The sequence below is a fragment of the Eumetopias jubatus genome, unplaced genomic scaffold (genome assembly GCF_037043125.1).
Source record: "Eumetopias jubatus isolate StellerSeaLion01/CBP00866 unplaced genomic scaffold, mEumJub1_p1.0 scaffold_3, whole genome shotgun sequence".
Lineage (NCBI taxonomy): Eukaryota > Metazoa > Chordata > Mammalia > Carnivora > Otariidae > Eumetopias > Eumetopias jubatus.
In genome coordinates, this window is record NW_028274809.1 from 129,088,756 (window position 1) to 129,110,241 (window position 21,486).

Sequence of the window (21,486 nt, forward strand, 5' to 3'; positions counted from 1 at the left end):
TCACTTACCAAGGGGGGCTAAGAGTCTCTGGAGAACTACTGAACATGGGCACAACTAGCATAATCCCAGGAGATGGGCACTGGTAAGTAGGAGTATTTGTACAAGTTTAAATGGTCACTAAGACTTGGGCATCATTCTTCTATATTGATTTGCATGATTCATTTTCCTAGCCACAGGTGGACCGGGCACGGGGTGAATGCAGAAGGACAGGAGGGAGCAGGGGGTACAGGAAAAGGAGCCATACCAACACTTAACAGGGGCTCAGCCCTTCACCAGGCAAATAGGCCAGAGAGCCAATCGGATTGTTGAATGTCAGAGTAGAAGAGACCGAAGACATCAAATGATCAGTTGAAAAACAGGAATCCAGAGTCTTTAAGTGAAGATCATGGGTCTGATTGGTAACCGAAGTTAGTCTTGTCAGTTAAAGGCTCCCTTCGCTGAGTTCTTTTAAGGTCTATGACTCTCTCTAAGCCAGTTACCCAGTAAGGACTTCTTTGGTTGCCCGTTTCCCTGGCAGTGATGGAACTGCAGTCCTATTCATTTCATCTGATGATTTGGCAGAGGATTCAGAGGGGGAAAGAAGAGAAAAGCTTGTAAGGAAAGACGTGTGAGGCCAAGCTGAACAGAGGATGGGGCGATGCCCTCATGCAGCTCAGAGCTGAACTTGATGTGATGGACCGGAGCTCCTGGTTTGGAGTGGGGGCTGCGCGGGACTCATAAGAGATGTTTAAGAGGAGAAGAAACTTGGCAGAAAGTAGATGCTTTCGCCTGCTGAGAGGTCTGAGTCCCCAAAGAAACTGCACCCCCATGCCCACCCCACACAAAAGTTAACGGCACCACACCTGCCTCCCCCAGATGGGGCTCCCTGTGCGAACGCCTCTTCGTCCTCCAGGATTTTCCAACACCGGCTCAAGCTCCTCCCTCGCCCGAGAGGGGCTGCTGTCCTAGAGCCAAGCACCAGCCAGAGCAGCGGCTGGGGGGCGGCGGGGAGTGGGCCCGGCTCTTCGCCATTGGTTGTGCGGACCAGAGGGGCGGGGGGAAGACCCACGGTCCCGCTGATTCCGCCGCCCGGGGCTCACACCAGCTGCGCCGGCTACCCGCCAGTGCGCTCCGGCCCCGCGCCGCACGCTGAGCCCGACATTCCCACGGACGGCTTCGCGGGCGCGGATCGCCGAGACAGGGGCGTCTACGAGGAGCTCAGCGCGGCCCAAACCCCACCCGGGGTGCCGAAGCGCGGCCGGGGAGGTCGGCGCATCCGGACCCGCAGGTCAGTGAGAGGCTCCCGAAGCCTCCCTCGAGCGGACGCAGAGGAGTGGGGAACCGGGGACGCGCGAGGTGCCGAGCTCCGGAGGAGGGCTCGTCCTCTGGGTGGAGCGCTGAGACTCCTCTCCTGGGGCGGCCTCGAGTTCTAGAGCTTCCACTCCCTCTGGAGCCGCACCCCCCCCCCCCCCCGCCCCAGACTCTCCCCGGCTCCCAGAGGTTTGGCTCCTCTGGACTCCCCTGAATCTGTACCCTTTGCGGCCGGCCGCGTCCTTTATGGACCCCAGCAACCTCCGCAGATCGGCTTTCCCGATGGTCGGGATGACTTCGTTGGGCCCGTGGCCCCGGGATGACCCGCTTCAGTCCCGGACACAGAGCCAGGAGGATTTGCCCTCTCGTCCGCTGTTGAAAAGATTGATTACTCTGTGCAAGTGTAGACAGTTCTACACTTTGCTGAACATGTTTCTAGGTTCATTCTGTTTGCTTTTGCCTTTGTGGTATGTGCGGTCATTTCTGTTTTGCGCCTATCTGGGCACTCGCCACGCGCACACTGCCTGCTATGCAGCTTAATGGTGCTCGCAGGAGTCTTTCCACCCATCTTAGTGGCTTCAAATCCAGGGAAGTTTTTACCTGGCGCTGAACACTTGCGTTCCCCAGCGGTGGTTTCGAGTTCCCAAAAACCTAGTAGAAAACCGCCCCAGCAACGGGAATCCTGTGTTTCCCTGTCGAGGTGCGTGGATTATGGGCAAATTGAGTTCTGATTTAGGAGAGAGGTGTGTGATGTGGCCCGCTCTGGGTAGCAGAAGGATCCCTTCACTCACAGAAACATCTGGTTAAAGACCAGGTTGGCGGGCTGTACCTGCGCGCTTTCTGCCGCTGGATGCCTGGGTCCGCCCAGGCTGGTTTGGTGTCAGACTCCGGAAGCAGGGTCTGTTTCTTAACCTTCATTTCCTCTGCCTGTTAAATTCCCTTTGGAAAATTTTTTGCGAAAGATGTTGAAGTACTTAGGTGGTTCTTTGTGGTGGATAGTAGGATCCGATGGCTCTGGACATTCTCAAAGCCATCGCATTTGGTCGGGTCCACACTACAGGTGCAAAGGGCGCGGAATGGGTGGTGATTACGTCCCAGGGCCAACCCGAGGGACCACTGCTCAAGATGTTTCTCCTAGGGAGCTTTTTGCTTTAGATTTTTCTAGATTCATTGTCAGTAGCCGATCAACAGGAAAAAAGACAAGATAAGTGATACTCCTTTTTAAAAAGGTTTGCCTGTTAATGCAGTCTTGCTGCCCAATGTACCCTCCTTTAAAAAAAAAACGGTATTTAATTAGCTTATGGTATGCAACTAATCTGAGTGTTTTAGCTTATTTGTAATCTATCTCCTACAGATTCTTAAATCTATTTTGTGACTAAAATGCTTCATTTCGCTTAGAGGCGTCTTGCCCCTACCCCCACGGTCTCACATATACACACTTTATAATCAGCACCTAGTTGATCCCTTAATGCACATTGCTTTTTGAAGTGTATATTAGTGAGTCCGCCTTGTAACCGAGTTGCATTGACACCACTCCCACAGGACATGTCCTTCAAATGCTGGGCATTGTGGGGATGGAGAACCATCTGCCAACCTCCGAAGTATTCTGGGAATACTGAGTTCCAGAAAATGGGTGGGGTATTACATTTTTGTGTTTTGATTTTGAGGCTTATTATTTATTTGGCTTATGTATTTGTTATTTTTGATTCCTTTACATAAGGCAGAGTGCTCTGAAGAGCTTGACACGGGTTCATGGTTCTCATTAAAGAAGCTTCATGTAAGGTAAGATCCATTCCCTTTTCCCTGCTGTTATTTCAATTCAACAGATTTTATTGGATGTCTGTGATTAAGAGATAAATAATGGTGTGATGACACGTGGCATCAAATCCATCAGAGGATTTATTTGCAGGTTTCCTAAGAGTTTTTTTTTTTTTTAAATCAGGGCAGATGAAGGATGACGGTTGATTGGTAAGAATGATTAATCATACTAATCATTAAGTAATTGTGGAGTCATACACTTACTCTAAGAATGAAAGAGTAACCCATCACAAGCAAAACTCTCTAATTTGGCCTCTATTCAGATCTAGTCTCAGACCATTTGCTAATATTCCTTCTTCTCTAGGCTTGCTCTTCTCCCTGCACTTGTATTTTAAGTTTGTTTTAAAGCTGTAGACTTTATTTAAATAATTTTATATTTAATTTGTTATTAGGGAGAAGCAAAATGTAAAATTATGACTGAATGTTTGTGTTTTGTTCATTTGGGTTTTTTAAATAGTAATTTAAGAACCTGGAAAAATACATTCCTAAAAGGCCCTGACGTCAGGCAGTGGGTAGGTCCCACTTGTCTGGCTCTTGGCACCCATGAGCCATTCAGTAAACATCTGTTAAATGAAACTAGAAGCCAAAAAGTAGTGTTGCAGAAGAATGCCATTTTCTTCAAATAGACATGTGTGGAGCTTATTGTATTATCATATTACTATGTCAATATAAATCATCACAGGCTTAACTTTTATTATATATTATTATTCTTAATGACAGCTAAAAAATAAAAAGCCTTTAAGTTAGTTAATGGAATAGGGAACCTAATAAAGAAGAAGCTCAAACTAAGTACATGAGTTGGCAGGATTCCTTTTAGCTAACAGATGTACCTAGAGAAATCAAGCCACAGGCTTAGGTGCAGAAGTCCATGATACATGCACATGTGGACCAGCCTTTGATTTAGAACTCAGAAGTCTATCTGTGCCTTCACTGACCATTTCAGATACATAGTAGCAGGAGAATGAGCCAAGTTCTGGGACCCCTTCAGTTCTGATTCTGATTTGTGGCAGATAGGTCCATGGGATATATATAGTGTTCTGAGTTGCTCAGGCTCAAGACACAGAATGCCTCCTTCAGGAGTTCCTAATGTATAGGATCCATGCTCCTGTACACATTTGGAACCAGGAAATAACCACTGTTTAGTCTAGGTTTTTTTTGGCAACAACAATAACAAAAAATGGAGATTCTGAATATCCAAGTAGCCCTATACAAGCTATAGTATCTCTAAGCATGAAATGGCACAACCCGGCCAAAACAGTGACAGTATTTCAAAGCTCTGAATTCATATCAGGAATAGGATAGACTGTCATTAATATTTCCTGAGTTCCTAGCTTCTAAATTCTCATCTATTAAGTTATATGGGAAATCAGTCAGTCCAGATTTATAATTGCATTATGAGCTTGATTGTTGATGCCACTGATGTTGATATTGTTGATTGTTTGATATTGTTATAGACAATAGTGAGAGGGTATGGAAGTTGTAAGCCTCTAATACTTGTTAAACAGGGTAACTTATGGTAACAGACCTGAATACAATTTTTGATGGGAAACAAAAGGATAAGATGGCTTAAGAACCTGCTTCAAATTCAGAAAGACGGGAAGATGACTTACACCACAGTTAAAACATTAAGACAATTCATTCAACATATAGATTCACTCCTCAGGGAAAGCCAAAATAGCAGCTTTCCTGATTAATTTGACACATTAGTCTGGTACTGATTAGAACTGCCTGGTAATCTATTAACTATTGTCAATCAATTAAACTGGTTTGGTTCTTACTGAGTTTCAATTTCCCTGTGCCCAGGATTATAGCAGCTGGATCTACTCTTCTCTTTTCTTAAAGAAAACATTCACAATAGCCCATAAAATGCAACTATAATACAAAGAGCAGTTAAGCCCTACTGGGCAGATTGACTTTCTTTATCTCAGCCAGAGAGTTGTTTTTTTTTTTTTTTCTAAAGATTTTATTTATTTATTTGACAGAGAGAGAGAGCACAAGCAGTGGGAACAGTAGAGGGAGAAGCAGGCTTCCCGCCCAGCAGGGAGACTGACCAGGGGTTCAACCCCAGGACCCTGGCTGGGATCATGACCTGAGCTGAAGACAGATGCTTAACCATCTGAGCCACCCAGGCGCCCCTCAGCCAGACAGTCTTAAACTTTGAAAGAGGAGGTATATATGAACCATTTCAAAAGTTTTTTTAAGTATATGCAGTACAAATAAAGGAGGAGGTGGAGGAGGAGTGGGGGTGGGGGGAGGGAAGGGAGAGGGGGAGGAGAAAGAGTTCTGGGCTTAAAAACCAGTTGCATTTTCACTACATGCGCTCTTATTAAATTTTATTTCTATTTTTTCTTTTTTTTTTTAAGATTATTGATTTATTTATTTGACAGAGAGAGAGAGACAGTGAGAGAGGGAACACAAGCAGGAGGAGGGGGAGAGGGAGAAGCAGGCTTCCCGCTGAGCAAGGAGCCCCAAGGACCCTGGGATCATGACCTGAGCCAAAGGCAGCTGCTTAATGACTGAGCCACCCAGGCACCCCCTTATTTCTATTTTTTCTAATGAAAACACCTTTATTGGGTTTTTTCTGATTATAAAACAATATATTTTCTTTGTATCAAAATTCAGATACATGCACAAAATAGGATGTAAACAAACATACCCACATCACCTGCTAACAAAAACCGTTACCTTGGTGCATAACCTTGTTTAGTTTAGTTTTCTTTTGCATGCCTCTAAAATTGTATATGTGTGCCTCGTAGTGGTAGCAGTGCTAGTAGTAGTTGTTTTACAAAAATGGAATCATACTATGCACTATTCTGAAGCTTACTTTTTGACTTAGCCATACATGTCCAGCATCTTTCCATATTAGAAAATGTTGTCTTTTTTGTTATATCAGAATCCTCCATTGTATGACTCTTCTACCATTTATTTAACCAATCCTTGACTTATGGACATCTTGTAGCTCCAGTGTTTAGCTACAGAACACATCTTTGTGCATGTGCCTTTTAAACTTGTCCGATTTTCTCCCATGGGGTAAATTATCAGAATATAAGTAATATTGTTAACCTACCGTACCATACATTTTTGGATGAAAAGGGAAGCACTCAAATAATTCATCCAACCAGTAGTAGACATTCCTCACTATGACCCAGAATATCTTTTATATGCCTGGCGCATGATATTTTTTTTTTTTTTGGCGCATGATATTTTCTGCCCTTAAAAAAAACCATTTTTTATTGATGTTTAACATTCTTTTAGAAAAGTACATGGTCATAAGTATATAATTTATGATTCATGTGTTCAATTTGAAAACACCCTTGTAAATGGAACCCAGGTCAAAAAATATATATTTACTAATACTCTCCTTGATGGCCTTCATATACCTTGGCAACCTGTCATTCTAACTATTCCTCATGAGAAGGTCCTTGGTGAGCTTGCTGACCTCAATTTCCATCAATCAAGTGCATGATTAAGGCCACTGTGACTTTTAGAGTGACAGAGGAATACTGACAGGTTCTCAGACCTTCAAAAGGACTACTTGCCAACAAAGTTGGTCTGCTTTACTGAAATCAGTTTCTGAGATCTCTCCTTCTGTCCCCTGTCTCTTTATTAACCTTATCAGTTTTGGTCTCAGATTTGGGCCCTGTGTGGCACATATTTTGATTCATATAATGAATTAACCTCTGGATAACAAAAGAAACCAAATAACATGTTTTTCATCTAATTTCTTCTTGTTGGCCACCCAGCTCAGCTCTGAGTATAAAGTGGATTTGGAGCCAGCAAAGGATCCTGAGCTCCTGATTTGTAGTTTCAGTCACCCGCTATCTCCTTCTGCCATCCTTTTCCAGAAGGCGTATAAACAATGACCTTCAGAATTTAATTTACTTAACTTTTAGAGACTTCAGTTTCCTGGTTTTTAAGGACTTCTAGCTACCCAATTCTATGAAAAAATATTTTCCTTTTATGATTGCTTAAATTTTGTTTTTGTATTTTTTGATTTTTTTTTAATAGAGGAAAGTTAATATTGAGAGAGACCATAGGGAAAGAAGGAATAACTTAAATACATGATAAATGTTTTAAGTCAGTTCCAGAATGAATGAAAAGAAAAAAAAAATTTGCTTCTTTTGTGCTCATGTGTTTTCATTCCTTTTATTATTTTTCTAAGAAGCTGAGGTCTGGATTAATTTCCTAGCACAATACTGCTTAGGATATCACCGCTCACATCATCATGGCCATGATCTAGATGAAGTGCTATTCAAAGTATGGTCCATGCACTAATGCCAGCCCTTGAACTGTTAGTTACTCATTCACCATGAGATACAGAACTTGAGCCAGAATATAAATCAAATAAGGCACTAAGCACACTTTGTAGTTTAGCTTTTTTTTTTTTTTTAAGCAAGATATTCTGGATACAGGAAGCAGTGCTTTACAAGTTCCTCATCTCACAAAGACTCATAACCCACATATTCCTGAGGGAGGCAAATGGCTCCTTTGAGTAGCAATGATCTCCAGTGTGGGGCTTTGTAATTAAATTGTTTAATTTATAAAAATGTAAATATTTTCCTTTTCTGTGCTGATTTTCTATTGAATTTTGTTTCGTTCTGTTCTGGTTTCTTTGGAGGGGAGGGTGAGTTAATCCTCGAGATAGAGTGACTAACATTAGAGTACCATGGCATAGAATGTTCCTGAATATCATAAATTATCATAGCCTGTGGTGACTGGAAAGCAGTATTGTCCTTGACCCTTTTTATCTCTACAGATGAGCACAGTGCCAAGGACTGTGATTATAAGGGACTTAGTAATTTTCAAAGGAGGGATTATCATGAAGTTTAACTTAAAGAACAATTTAAATTAAAAACAACAAATTCTGGGGTGGGGTGCCTGGGTGGCTCAGTCAGTTGAGCGTCCAACTCTTGATTTAGGCTCAGGTCATGATCTCAGGGTCCTGAGACTGAGCCCCGTATTAGGCTCTGGGCTCAGCACAGAGTCTGCTTGTCCCTCTCCTTCCCCCCACTTGCAGTCCCTCTCTCCCTCTCTCTCTCAAATAAATAAAGAAATAAAATCTTAAAAAACAAAAAACAATGTATTCTGTTTCACATCTAGTCAGGTCTTCATTGACTATGGTAAACTCTTAGAATTTTTGTTGTGCTCTTCAAAATACATTTGTAACAACTCCTCAGCTATGTTCACAGTAATGAATTTCAATATTTATAGTGGATTCCTCCATCCCTTCCTTGGTTATCCCAGGGGATACTTGACTAAATAAAATTTTTGTTAAAAGACACAGTTGCTTGATAAAAAGTATGCTCAGAGTTTGCTGTGGAATCTGCAACTATAAATTTTATTGCCATAACTAAAATACTTACAAAATTTAGGGTATGTTCATCATTATTCTTTAATATTGAGTACTTACCCTTTGAGTAATTGATATGATTTTATACGAGATCATTTATTCATTCATTCAATAAATATTGTGCATCCCAAAATAGAACAAATATGGAATACCTCTCCAAGAAGCTTCAAATTTCTTCATTCCTTTATTCTTTTATTCATGAAACCATCCAACAAATGCTTATTGAACATCTTTGTATAAGACACCGTGCTGGTTCATGGTTATAAAGATGAGTGAAATGAGAGTATTGAATTCCAGTCCTGCCTCTAAGTGGCTGGATGACATTGGAGTAAGCTTTTAAATTCTCTCATCCTTAATTTTCTCATCTGTTAAAGAAAGATCTGTTAAAGAAAAATAATAACTACCTTAAAGAGCTGTGAAGATTAGAGAAAATACACATGCACCATGTGTACACATGAACACACATACAAAACTAGTATATGCTTTTATTTAATAAATACTGGCTACTGTCGTTCATGTTGTTACTACTGTTTCCCCAAACTGTTGTGCTGGACATTCTTTCTCCTACATAACATCCTGGGCATACCTTCTTCTGCCTATCACGTTCTGAAGATATTACCATTCCACAATGATGTGGGGATGCTCCTGTCACCTTTCTTTCCCCTCTACTTCCCACAACTTTTCTGGCATGATATGGCCCCTACATCCCAGCCCACACCATTAAAATAAAAGAGAACTAAAGACTAGATATGTGACATGTGAACATGTGTTTCTGACCAAAGCTATTCTGATAAGTGAATAAAAAATCCAGAGCCTACAACCTTAAGGGTAAGGTAGAGAGCTCCACTCTGATAAAGGACAAAGTCAGTTAAATCTCATATAAGAGATACTCATGGTTTCCTTGAATAAAACTATATTTATTTATATTTTTAAAAGAATATATTTCAGTAGTCTGTTTTCTATAAGTAAGTCCTAATTATTTCTCAATTTTGCCTCCTTATATTTTTTAAAAGATTCTATTTATTTTATTTTAGAGAGAGAGAGGGAGGGAGGGGGAAGCAAGAATCTCAAGCAGACTCCCCACTGAGCACAGAGCTAGACTGATGTGGGGCTTGACCTCATGACCCTGAGATCATGATCTGAGCTGAAACCAGGAGTCAGACGCTTAACCCACTGATCCACCCAGGCACCCCCACCTCCTTACATTTTTAAGTTTACCACATTCTGGGAGAATTTGAGCCTACACTTGTTTATTGCTTCCCTTTTGTCTTTGACAGATTCTCGTCTTGAGTTGTTATCTAAAATGACAACAAGCTGCTGAGGACTTGATTTCCTCCCACACTTGATAGCCTGCCATATCATTTTGTTCCATGTTACAAGGAACATGTAGACATTCTCTTTGTTAGCCAGACTTTTGAGTTTACTGTACTGCCTGAGAGAGAGAGACAAACAACAGAAAAAGAGAGAGATAGAGAGCATTAAAAGGCAAGCTCTGCTATTTGATTCACTCCGAGAATTAGCAGGACCATGGGAAATCCCACACGGGAACATGCTTTCCTGATGAAGGACATAACGTCCTGTTCTGTCCCCTGCCCTCCCTGGTGTACCTGGAAATCCTGGTAGATGAGTAATTTCAGAGCCGTAAAAGAGCACTTTGTCTCCTTATAGGATTGGTGTTTTATGTAACCTCTGTCTAAAATCTGACTCATCTGGTACTCATCATTTTAGGGTACCTACCTATATTTGCAGCCATATATTGTTGATGACTGGCAAAAGTACTATTAATATCAGTGTCCTCTATTTTTTCATTTGTAGCTGCATTTTGCACAATGATTCAATTTCTAAATTGTTCATTGGCCCCTATTTCATAAAATACGGACCCTGGACTATAATAGAGTTCTTGTGGTCAGGCTTAGCGTCTTGCCACACTAGCGGACTCACCCAAACCAGGATGATCAGGGAGGTGGCTGCTGGTTTAAGAGTTGTAAAGGACTGTAAGTTCTTTGATGTGCGGAACTTACTGTGTGAAGCCTGTTTGACACTTGCTGCCTAAACAGTCTCCCACTTGTACTTTAGTTTATTTGCTGCTATTGTTTCTGGCAGTCCGCGTGTAGAATCTGGGCCTCACTGACTACTGTGGGCTCCCACTGGGCTTCCCTGGAGTCCAGCTGATTTGTTCTGTTGGAAAACTACTCGTGTGCCTGAGAGCATTATGCTAGATAAAATAAGTCAGAGAAATACAAATACCATAGGATCTCACTTATATGTGGAATCTAAACGAAACAAAACAAACCTGAAGTCAGATATAGGGAACAGACTAGTGGTTGCTGGAAGCCGGTGATGAGGGCCTGGGTGAAATAGGTGAAGGTGTTTAAAAAGTACAAACTTCCAGTTACATACTAAGTAAGTCATGGGGATGTAGTGGACAGCATGGTGACTGCGGTCAATAATGCTGCATTATTTATTTGAAAGTTGCTAGGAGAGTAGATCTTAAAAGTTCTCATCACGAGAAAAAAACTGTAACTATGTGAGGTGATAGATATTAACTAGACTTATTATGGTGATCATTTTGCAATATACACAAATATCACATCATTATGTTGTGCACCTGTGTGATATTGTGATTTATAATAAATATATATTCCGTCTTCCTCTGTTGTTGGCACCCTAGGAATTTCCTGCCTGATGAATGGCACAAATGTGTCTTTTGTTATGTTAATGAGGTGACTTTGAACCACACCTAATGGTGGGGGCTCATTGTGAGAGGAACCCACCTTGTGATTAGAGGGTTGGAACTTTAAATTCAACAGGAAGGGGAGGAGAGAGGGGAAGGAGGTTGAATCAATCTCCAGTGATTGATGATTTAATCAATTTTTATTTCTATGTAATGAAACATTAATAAAAACCCAAAAAGACAGGGTTCAGAGATCTTCTGGGTAGGCCCAACACATGGACATGGTGGGAGAGCGGCACACTTAGCATGGAATCTCCATGCCCTTTTCCCATAGCTTGCCTTATGCATCTCCTCTGTCTGGTTATTCCTGAGTTATATCCTTTTATAATATACTGGTAACCTAATAAGTAAGATGTTTCTCTGAGTTCTGTGAGCTGCTCTAGCAAATTAATTGAACTGGAGGAGAGGGGCTTGGGAACCTTTGATTTATCCCCAGTCAGAAACACAGGTCACAACCTGGGGCTTAGGATTGGTGTCTGAAGTGTGTATGTTGAGAGGGAGGGTCTTGTAGGATTGAACCCTCAACCTGTGGCATCTGATGCTATCTCCCAGTAGATAGTATTAAATTTGAGTTGAATTGTAGGACACTCAGCTAGTGTCCCTAGAATTGCTTGTTGGTGTAGAGAATGGCTCCTAGTCCCACCTCACAAATTGGAATTGCTATCAGAACCTATTTAACCTGAAACTAATATAATATGTCAGTTATATCTCAATTAAAAACAAAAACAAAAAGAAAAGAAAACTATTCTCTGTCTCCAAAGTCCTTATCTTTGGGTGTTTACACTATAGGAGAGATGCCCATGGCCATTTCTGAAGATGACTGATGTTATAAGATGAACATAATTGGATTCCATGATTCTGGAGGTCCATATTGAAATTCAGACCAGTGAGTGATAGCAGCAGTGAAGTCATGAGTAAGGCTGACTAGCGAGTCACCATTCCTGGTCTTTAGGTAGCATCTCCCACAACCATGGATCCAGTTTCCTGGATATATTAAACTTCCTCTAACTCATCCTGTCATGTTTCACCTCCAGTACCCTGTGGCTTAGTGGGCATAATGAGCTGATGGTAGCAGCAAATAGTTGAGCTTTTTCAATGCTGTTGGAAAGATTCCTTTGAAGAATCAGGCTTCTATCATTGTGTTTCTTTAGAAGCTTCCAACATTTTAGCTGATTTACTGCATATTATGCCAAGCATATTTTCTTTTCTTTTTTTAGACTTATTTATTTATGTATTTGAGAAAGAGTCTGTGTGTGGGGGCAGAGAGAGAGAAAGAGTCTTAAGCAGACTCCACACTGAGTGCAGAGCCCAATGCAGGGCTCAGTCTCACAACCCTGAGATCACGACCTGAGCCAAAACCAAGAGTCAGACATTTAACTGACTGCACCACCCAGGCACCCAAGCATATTTTCTTAACATCCTTGGGGATAAGTCATTTTTTCCCCAACTTATATGTTGAGAAATTCCTAAAATACTGAAAAGTTGCAAGAATAATAACAACAGACACTTATATATTCTTTAACCAGAGTAACCAATTGTTAACATTTTGACATATTTGCTTTATCATTTTTCTGTATATATATGTAAATGTGTATACTATTTTTTTTGGCTGAAACATTTGAATGTTAGTTGCTGACATAACACTTTATGGCTGCAAAGTTCAACATGCATTTCCTAAAAATAACATTCTCCTATATCAAACTTAGGGAATTTAATATTTATATAATATAGTTATTTAATGTGTAATCTATATTTAAATTTCCCCAGTTGTCTTAATAATGTCCTTTATAACAAAGCTGTTTTTTCCTTTAATTGGCCCAAGAATCTTGCATTGCATTAGACCTTGAAATCTGCCTTCTAATTCTTTTTCTTAGTATTCATCTGACTCCTAAATCATGTAATATGGCCAAAACTGAATGTATCCAAAACAGCCTGTGTAAGCTGGCAATTACTAATCATTCTTTTTAAATATCCATTTTACTGTGGAAAGCATCATCATACTTTGACTGTTAGCCATTGAGGACTGGAAAAACAAGAGAACTTATTTAGCAAAATTCATATGTATATATTATGCTAAACACTGGGCTAATACCCAGAAGAGATGGGCAATTCACACACTATGTAATCAACTAAGGTTCTATTTGTAGTTATATTATGAGGGACAATGGTTCATTAATTCAAGTAAATGCTGTGCCTTGATTAAAAATGTCATCACACAGAAGACTCTGTGAGCTGGAGACTTAAAATGCAAGACCTAAAACATTTATATACATTTGTGATATTCCAAACTATTCTTAAGGAACAGACTATAAAGCACCTTATTTGGGAAACAAATACATGACTGTAGTTGTCAATAAAGATAGATATGAATGGTAGCTTGCTTAATTAATTGCTAATACTGACGTTCTTTTCAGACAACCTATGTCATCACTATTTTTTTTCAAACTGTACCTGTACATGTGATTTTGTGGATAGAGGATGGCTATTAGTCTTTGGCATATTCCGGTGTGCAAAAATAGAGAACTGGATACATTATATAATTTATATTCCTCTCCCCGCTGCCTCAACTATTAAGATACTTTAAGTAGAGATGAAGCTTAGGGTTTAATTTATGGAGTGAATGAAATATTTACTGTATATCCATTCTTATAAATTGAAAGTTTATGAGATGAGGAGAATTTATAAGAAAATGTATACAAAACGATAACAGGCATTCCTAGAAACATGGAAACAGAAAGGTCTTCATTAAACACATTAGCTTGGGTGCCTATAGGAGACAGAAGAAAATGGAATGAGGCATCAAGATAAAGAGGAATCAATCATGACAATAAGCTATGAACTGAGGAATATATTTAAAGAGGGAGGTAGCAGTAGAAAACAAAGTATTGTTAGGGAGTAATACAATATCATGTTTTCCTCTGATTATAGTGAATGGCGTCATGGCCCATGGCTGCCCACTTCTGAGGAATCTGCTTAGATTTAGAGTGGACTTCCTCAAATGGCTGCTGAGAAACCAAATTTCCGGGCTCTACCCTGTTCTCTTACAGCAGTTTTAGAGGAATCCAAAGTTCCCTGGCGCCTGAGAGAGTAGACTAGAGATACCTAGTGGTCTGCATATAAAGGTTTAAAGAAAATTGTAGTAATCACAAAATTAAGTTTATAAGAACAAAATCTTTCCCAGTGTCATACTCTATAAGCGGACTGTTATGAGCAATTTCTGATTAGACAAAAAGTATATTGAATATAAATTATTCTAACTGCAGAGGGAGAATGAGAGACAATGGAAAAGGAGAAAACACCATTCCATTCTTTTACCAGAGCATGGTTGAATGAGAATTTTTAAAAAATGTATCCAGCCTTATTAAAAATAAGTAAGATTTTTTTGTATACTAGTGCTATGATTTAACCAATTCTCGCTGCTCCAAGAATAACAAATGTTTTTCTTACTACACTTGTAACATACTGGAAATGATCAGATCCGAGTGGAGGGTGAGAAATGACCTGAAAGCCCTTACTAAAAATACTGTAACATCTTGAAAGGCCAATCTTGCTTCTTACCTTCTTTCTTCCCCACTGATTCATTTTGACCTTGCCTATGTTCTTCAAGTCATTATTTCTCTGGCTATTTGCTTTTTCTTTAAATGAAGTGTTTAAACCAGTGACCTTTTCTCCTGCTCCCTGAAAGAGACTTTTATTGTTCTGCTGCTTCTTAAACAGCTCGTGTTTCCTTCAACCCTCAGGTTGATACTTTTCTCATTTTGATTTAGACTCATAGTGTTAGCCAAGAGGGGTCCAATATCCCCAAAAGGTAGGACAGAGCCCTTCCTTTTCTAAACATCATAAAAGAATCATGAAAATGCTGTGCCTACACCTGGCTTTGTATTTGACCTGTTTTTTAAACAGAAAATTATCCATTTAAATTATGTTATTCTAAAACAGTGTCATTCTTAAATAATTATCCTTCCTAAGGCAGTGTTTTGGACATAAAACCTTCACACTGAATATAAATGTAACACAAATTTATTAAGACTAATACTTCGATTTTTCCAGAAAAGCAGTGATATATAAATGCAAGGGAGGTTATATCTACAGTTACATTTGAGGTTGTACAAGATGGATGGCCAGTCATTTTCATATCCCCTTTTGAAATACTTTCTTGTGTATGAGACTTTTTTTTTACTTCACTCAGTACACCATTTTGTATATTAAGAAAGGAATATTCTGAATATTTTGTGAATTACAGCTTATGTGGATAACTAATTTTTTAAAGAATTAAGACAAAGTAATTGATCTAGCATAAAAGCATTCTGAGTATAATTTAGTTATTTTGCTAAGGAAATCTTTTACTGGGCCTGAGGGTAGTCCAGATAGACAAAAGTCATCACGAGGGTAGAAAGATATAGGAGACTGGTCTGAATCCAAAGCAACGTAATGACCTGTCCTAGAAATTGATTTTTAAAATATTTTAAGATAATTTTTTAGCTGATACTAAGCTATTACTTTGTCATTTTTAAAATTTTCACCAAAATACAATGAAAAAACTCTGAATTTATTTTCTGATCATTCATTTGAACAGTGGGTAAAGAGAAGTGTTAATTTTAATTTTTTGTCTTATATTATCTAGTTTAGATCCATGACTTCCAGTGTATTATTCAGACTCTTCATCTTCTGCATTTCTTCTCATAAGATGGTACTCAATTCAATATTTAATAACAGATAGACTCAGTTTATTTCCTTACTTGATTTTATTTTTTATTGGACTGTTACAGGGAATCAGAAACAGAATTTACATACAATTCTACCCTCCTAAAACATTATACTGATAAGGAAGAGCAGTTTTCAAATATATGGATGGCTGAATCATCTTTGAATAAGGATAGCACATAAGATAATAAACTTTATTTTCATTATTGCAAGCCCAGTGGGTGTTTGCCATTGACTGCAAGTGACAATTTACATTTAGAAATTGTGGGAAGTATGTATGTCAGCACCAACCTTCTCTCATCAGCCAAAGAAAAAGCATTAAGAGAGAAGATAATTGTGTAAATGGTAAAGGAGTGGCTTGAGCTCATATAAAGCATACTATTTTCTAAGTAGAACTAAAAACAGCTTTGCTTACATGTGATAAGTTCCCTACTAGATTTTGGAAATGGTAATTTCTACGTGTCCTAGAGAGAAAGAGAGGATCCAATATATCATTATATTATAATATCAAATTTTATATTTGTAGACAGAAACAAGCATTTTACCATGTCATATTAATACTTTATCTGTCAAATCATTACTAATGGTTTGGGAGGACAGCCTTTTGGAGAATGACAGCAGGACTTGATAACGATAAAATTTTGATTCAACATCCTAACAGCCAGGGCACAAGGCAACAAAGCAGCTTATCCCAGTTTTCCACAACAAAAAACCGTTTCAGATAGTTGTTATTCACATAGACACGTATTTGAATAAAGGTCAGAGGGTCAGAAATTGCTGTGCCAGATTTAAGGCTGACTATAGGCTTACTGTTATACACCATTATTTTATAGACGACAAAGCCATGGCATAGGCCCCACCCACACGCTAGCCACCAGAGGTCTTGCAGTGCCTGTATGAGCAGACTCAGAGATGGGGGCCTGTCAGCTCTTTTTTCTTTTACCAGGCATGAAGGTACACGTCAGAGAGTATGCTTTTGTTCTTCTAAAACTTTACAATTCTCATCATCACCCCATGGGAAGGGAAGCTTCCATTCTCAGGCATGGTGCTGAGTGTCGTGGAATCAGAGACCCCCAGGTTTGCCTCTAAACTGTCTCTTCATCTCCCCACCTCACTGGGCTCATGGAGACCTTCCAGGTCCACTCTTCCTCACTTCAGTGGTGACTGCCTTTTGTAGATTTCTTCCCAGCACAGGTTTTTATTCCGAGAGACAAAGGGAAAGCAGCCGACCGTGAACCAAAACATTTACACAGATCTTCATTTATAATGTTTTGATCCAGCTGTTTCATTTTCCTTTCTCAAAAATCACTTTCTGAGGATGGCTCAGAAAAAAGCGTCATCATGCCCACGTGGTTTTAGGTGCCATCGAAATGGCAGTACTCTAGTGCTGCCCTGACACAGGTCAAGGCTATGCATTTAAGATGAAGTCTCTCTCTTTTTTTCTTTAAACCTAATCTGTTTGGAGAAATGGCCCAAGAAGTATCATCTTGAAACATACTTGTTTGATTTCATTTTCACAGCGCCATTTTTGGCCTCATTCACATGGTCACAAGTCCTGAACACGTACAACTGGCCTCATCCTGAACATTATGCAGACTGTCAAAACGTTCAGCAGAGAGAAAGAGGATTTATCAGTTTTTAAAAATTCAGTAAGAAAGTGAGAATCAATGCCATCAAATTAAAATGATCTCTAACGGTGCATATATTCTGTTGTTTCAAAGTAGAACAGTGAAATGAAATTTGCGTATCTATCATTTAAAACTACAACATATTCTGGAAATGATATTAAATCTGAAATAGTGGGAGGAGAATATTTAAAGAAGAAAATATTTAATTGAGAAATGTCAAATAATGACGTGAGCTTTCATTTGTTCATTTCCACCATCCTTCCAAGACCACTTGGAAGATCAGATGCTTTCCCCAAATCTTCTTAAGTCCCATTTCCATAGACCACTAAGGCTCAACAGTGGGCCTTTTGTCTGAAAGACAGAGATCCTCAGGATGTGAAAAGTATTCTTGGAATATTTACATGTAAAGAAATGCCTTTGTTTTAACAAGGTGTCTGGTAGCCAGTTGTGAGCTCTGCCACTAAATTGCTGATAACTCTCGTGACACTGTCTGTGCCTCCAGCCCCACCCCCAGAAAATGACAGATTCGGGTAGTAAATCCAATTCCAGCTGAATCTGTGACCTGCACATGCCAGAACTGTAGGACTAGCAGAGACATGGAAAGTTCCTCTAGCCTTTCTAAGCATTCAGAAGGAACTGTCTACTGGGATGGCCTTTTATAATTTTCTAAGGATGCTTATGGAAATGTTCTTACAGCCTAGCTCAGGACCTCTTAGCGAGGTAGGAAAGGTAAATGTTATTGCATAAATGGGAAGACTGAAAAATGAAGACTAAACCGTGAGCTAGCCCAGAGTAAGTAGCAGATAGGAACTAATGACTCAAGGCTTCATAATTTTCCTCTTCCCATTACAGTTGAGAAAACTAAGAACACAGTTCAGGCGTGGAGTCTAGTCCCTCCTCTGTCACTGTCTAGCTGTGTACCCTGAGTAAATCATGTCTCTGTGGCTCAGTTTCCTCAAGTGAGAATAATAATTCCTGCTCTACCAAGGAGCTGTGAGGAACACACAAAATACCCAGTCCCTTCTTCACCCATGCTAGGAAAAGAGGATGTAAAACCCTTACTACTCAAATGATAGGAAAATTGAGACCAGATGGTACAAGGAGTTAGGATGAGCAGAAGCCCAAAGTCCTGGGCTATCTTCTAACGAGATACTTCTTTTGTCAAATCAGTTAGCTTGTCTCTCAGTTTCCTCAGCTAGACTTAGGAGGTCTTTCCAGAACAGAGAATATTTCTTTTTCTTCAGCCCATAAGGTTTCCATCCTAGTTTTCTCTCCTATACATCATGCTGCCTCTGAAACTCTATTTTCCCTAAAGATGAATGGCTGAGACATTTACATGCTATAAAAAGGCAAGGGATTGCCAAATCAGTGTGACACATTTGAGTCCCACTGTGATTCTCTCTCTCTTTTTTTTAAGGATTGTTAGGAGCCTGTAGCAGCCTAATGGAATTAAAATCACCAAGCAAAGCATAATGAGGAGTAGGAGTCAAATTATTTTAGGAACTACTAAGACACTGTATGTGGCCTACTCAGAGGAACTCACTAAGATCATTAGCCTGCATGACACCCAGCAGGGACAGCCATCTCAGAAGTGTCCCCTCCTTCCCAGGATCATTAATGCTGCTCAGCTCAGACCACAGAGGCCAATGTCAGCCCCTCAAAGAATCAGCCACTTAATTAGATCTGGAGAACAGAAGGGAAAGGCAAGTTTCCAAGGTAAAATGCAGGGCGGAGTTTAGGAAAAGGGAAAGCCAGGGGCAGAGTGGATCTTTTCACGTTAGCATTTCACTACATCTGACACAAGGAGATAAAGAAACGGACTGAATGCCATAAAGAACTAGGAAGAGCATCTTTTCTGGACTTGAAGAGTCATCTGCCCGGAGGGATCAACCTCCCTCAGGCTGCATTCCTCGCCCCCATGTGGACGTAGTGGGCTGGAGGCCCAGGCAGAAACTGGCTGTGACTTTTCCAGCGATGGAGGAGAGGGTGTCTGAGACACACTGAACCCACACTTGGAGCCTGGGGAATCATGTGGTCTCCCACTTGCTACCTGCCTGTCAGTCTGCTTTGCTTCTAGTGTTTCTCACAGGGACCACATTGGGAGGGAGAATATGGTGAAGAGCATTCTTTGCCTCCTGGCTGAGAGAAAATTATTCCTTCTCCACACCCATTAACACACATACACACACTATAACCTTATTTTGGCCCAACTCTTTACAATTCACAAAGTGCTTCCATGTCTATTTTCTTGATCCCTGAATAATACAGAGAGGGGATGGGGCAAGTGCTATACATTTCACAGATGAGAAAAGTGAAACTCAGAATAATGTAGGCCATTTGCCCAACATCCCAAAGGTAAAGGGGAATTCAGGCCTCCTTCAAAACTACATCTCTTGACAGCAAACCTTGTACTTTCTACCATTCAAAGGGAATCCAGCCTTTTTTCTTCTAAATTAATCTGAAGTTTTTTATTCAGTACTAAAGTATGCAGAACAAGGTACACAGGTAGATCGAAAAGAAGAAACATGAAGAAATGGCCCCTCATTTCAAGAAAATGAATTTTTATAAACAAATCGAATTATAAATGTTCAACAAAAAGCAAACTTACATGTGCAGTGTGATTCTTCAAAAGTGTGGTTGGAGATAAATACTGGCTGGGAAGGTGCTAGTGGGCTGGCGGTGCCAGAGTTAATTTTCTGGAGAAGGGAGGTTTGGCGCTGACTTTTTGGGTCCTATTCTCAGAGCATCTACTTGGAGCATCTGTTGAAATCACAGCAGATGGAGCACATCAAAAATGTATTTTCCTTTTTATTTATTTTAGTTCCTTGGAGAATCCTGGCACCTTAGGTACTGTGGAGGTAAAATAAAAGTTCATTTTTATATCATCATTTGTAATATAATGACATAAACATTATCTATTTCTGGAGAAGTAATTCCGTTCCCTTCCCTTCTTGAAGTGAAAACTAGAAATGAGATTTAAATGTGTTATTTTGTGAATAATGCACTCAGCTGTTTTTTTGTTGTTTGTTTGTTTGTTTTTGCAGTGCCAATGGACACCTGATCCCCTGCTGCCTTTGAAAACCAAGAAGTTTTGTTGTGCTGATTTAACTGCCTACAATCTTTGCTGATGCTATCATAAAAAAAAAAAAAAAATGCTGGTTCTGTCCTTTTTAACCCCTGTGTGAAACTGACTTTTAACATCCTTGTGCGTTCTTTGACCCTCCATAAAGATGTCTGAACCTGACTCTTCATCTGTATTTTCGGGTAATGTGGAGAATGGAACTTTCCTTGAGCTATTTCCCACATCCCTGTCCACATCAGTGGACCCTTCCTCAGGCCACCTGTCAAACGTCTACATCTATGTGTCCATATTCCTCAGCCTTTTAGCATTTCTGCTTCTGCTTTTAATAATTGCCCTCCAGAGGCTCAAAAATATCATCTCCTCCAGTTCCTCCTACCCGGAGTATCCAAGCGATGCTGGAAGTTCTTTCACCAATTTGGAAGTCTGTAGTATTTCCTCTCAAAGGTCCACTTTCTCAAACCTTTCCTCATGAAGAAGACGGAAGAATTCCTGAATGCTGCAGCAGCCTAGGTTTTCCCTTGCAGGAAGTGTCACATGAACCAGTTGCTTCATGAAAGAAATAACCCCTTTCTTTTGCAACCAATTAGACCTGTTTCTCCTCCTTCACCCCTCATTTCTTGTTCCATTCATGATGCTTTTCATTTGTGAATGTAGGAGTTGATGCTGACTCAGAGAAATGTGTGCAAACCTCGAGGGGCAGAATTTCACACAAACCACCTGACAAATCGGAGCGGACCTCTTCAAGGTGGATCAATTTATTTCACTCTGCGGGACACCTGAGGCAGAACTTATCTGAGGTTGCCTCACAGTGGGTGCTGGATATGGACTCTTGTACTTCATTTCTCTTACAAAACCGTGAAACCAACTGAGCTATCAGAAA

The 21,486-nt window shown here is 40.1% G+C and overlaps 1 protein-coding gene across 1 annotated transcript; it reads left to right on the top strand.

The window, feature by feature from the left end:
• The first annotated feature begins 20,754 nt into the window (after positions 1-20,754).
• Positions 20,755-21,078, top strand: SERTM1 (serine rich and transmembrane domain containing 1). Its single transcript, XM_028103470.1, has one exon. The coding sequence runs from the start codon at positions 20,755-20,757 to the stop codon at positions 21,076-21,078; it is 324 nt and encodes a 107-aa protein (XP_027959271.1).
• Positions 21,079-21,486: the final 408 nt, after the last annotated feature.

Excerpts from the sequence above, each read along its gene's own strand:
- SERTM1 (XM_028103470.1), top strand. The coding sequence starts at position 20,755 with ATGTCTGAACCTGACTCTTCATCTGTATTTTCGGGTAATGTGGAGAAT.